At 35.2% G+C, this 1190-nt stretch overlaps 1 protein-coding gene across 1 annotated transcript; it reads right to left on the reverse strand.

Moving 5' to 3' along the window:
* Window positions 1–653: 653 nt before the first annotated feature.
* Window positions 654–960, reverse strand: LOC137270830 (CR(VI) reductase-like; the record flags this gene model as incomplete). The annotated part of the gene is made up of 1 exon (XM_067803955.1): window positions 654–960. A coding segment is annotated over exon 1 (307 nt), but the record flags the coding sequence as incomplete, so codon positions are not given.
* Window positions 961–1190: the final 230 nt, after the last annotated feature.

Here is a 1190-nt window from a genome sequence, read left to right on the forward strand (position 1 = left end):
TGTTGATTTTTCTTTATTTGCATTTAAATAAAGCCTAGTAGTATTATGGTCTACCAAACCACTGCAGCATATATGTCCAACAAACCTGTCGAAGCCATTACACCCCCATAGGTGTTAGTAATACTTTTAGTATTTCTTTCGGAATCACGTTTTTTGATTGTTTCACGTTTATCCCTTTTATTTTTACCAGTAGCAAGTGCCACATCAACTTTGACATAACCTTTCTCTGATCATTTTAGAGTAGTTGCAACAATAGATTTACCTTTAACTTTAGAACCTTCTCTTAGTTTCTTAAGTTGAGATTTATGTAACAAAAGTTTCCTTGGACGTGTTTCGTCCCCAGGTACATTCATATATTGCGCTATATGAAGATTTGACACAAAAAGTTCTCCACCCTTGAAAGAACAAAATGCTCCTTTAAGGTTGGCTTTGCCAGCTCTTATTGACTTCACTTCTCAACCACGAAGTTCAATACCAGCTTCAATTCTTTGGTCTATCTCATAATTAAAGAACGCATCTTTGTTCTTTGAAATTACTTTTGCCATTGTTAAACTCTCTAGTCACTTACGTGACTTATATATTATACCACTGACAAAGAAAAAGCAGCTTACGCTACTTGTTGTATCTCTTGAATTTTTTAGTTAGATATTTACCACCCGCTGCAAAAGGTTCACTTTCTTGTTGACCTCTAGTTGCTTGGATGTAATCCGAATCAGATCCTCTTTGTTTGTAGTATGAAGAAAGAACTTCATTGTATCCTTCAAGAGAAGCAATAGTTTCTTCTTTATCATACTTGTTCATGAAGACTTTGTTAATCTTAGGTTTATGATCATTGTGTCTTGTTGCTTTACCAACCGACAGACCAACAACTACAACTGATTCTTCAGGAAGGTTTAGTTCTTTGTGAAGAATATCTCCAAAACCAACAACTCCCCCAACAAATGTAACTCCATAACCCATAGTTAGAAGAGCATCTTGAGTGTATGTTGCTGCAATAGTTGCATCGACCACTCCTCTAAAGTATTCGTGAGTTCACATGTCTTGTGACATTTTGTCATTGTCTTGAGTAATGTGTTCTACTCTAGTTCTATCTGCAACAAATAGAATGAATACAGCTGCATCATCTATGTGTTTTTGGTTTCAGTTATTAACTGAGATCATTTTCTTAGTTTCTTTATCATCTACGATGA

The sequence above is a fragment of the Haliotis asinina genome, unplaced genomic scaffold, assembly GCF_037392515.1.
Source record: "Haliotis asinina isolate JCU_RB_2024 unplaced genomic scaffold, JCU_Hal_asi_v2 scaffold_94, whole genome shotgun sequence".
Classification (NCBI taxonomy): domain Eukaryota; kingdom Metazoa; phylum Mollusca; class Gastropoda; order Lepetellida; family Haliotidae; genus Haliotis; species Haliotis asinina.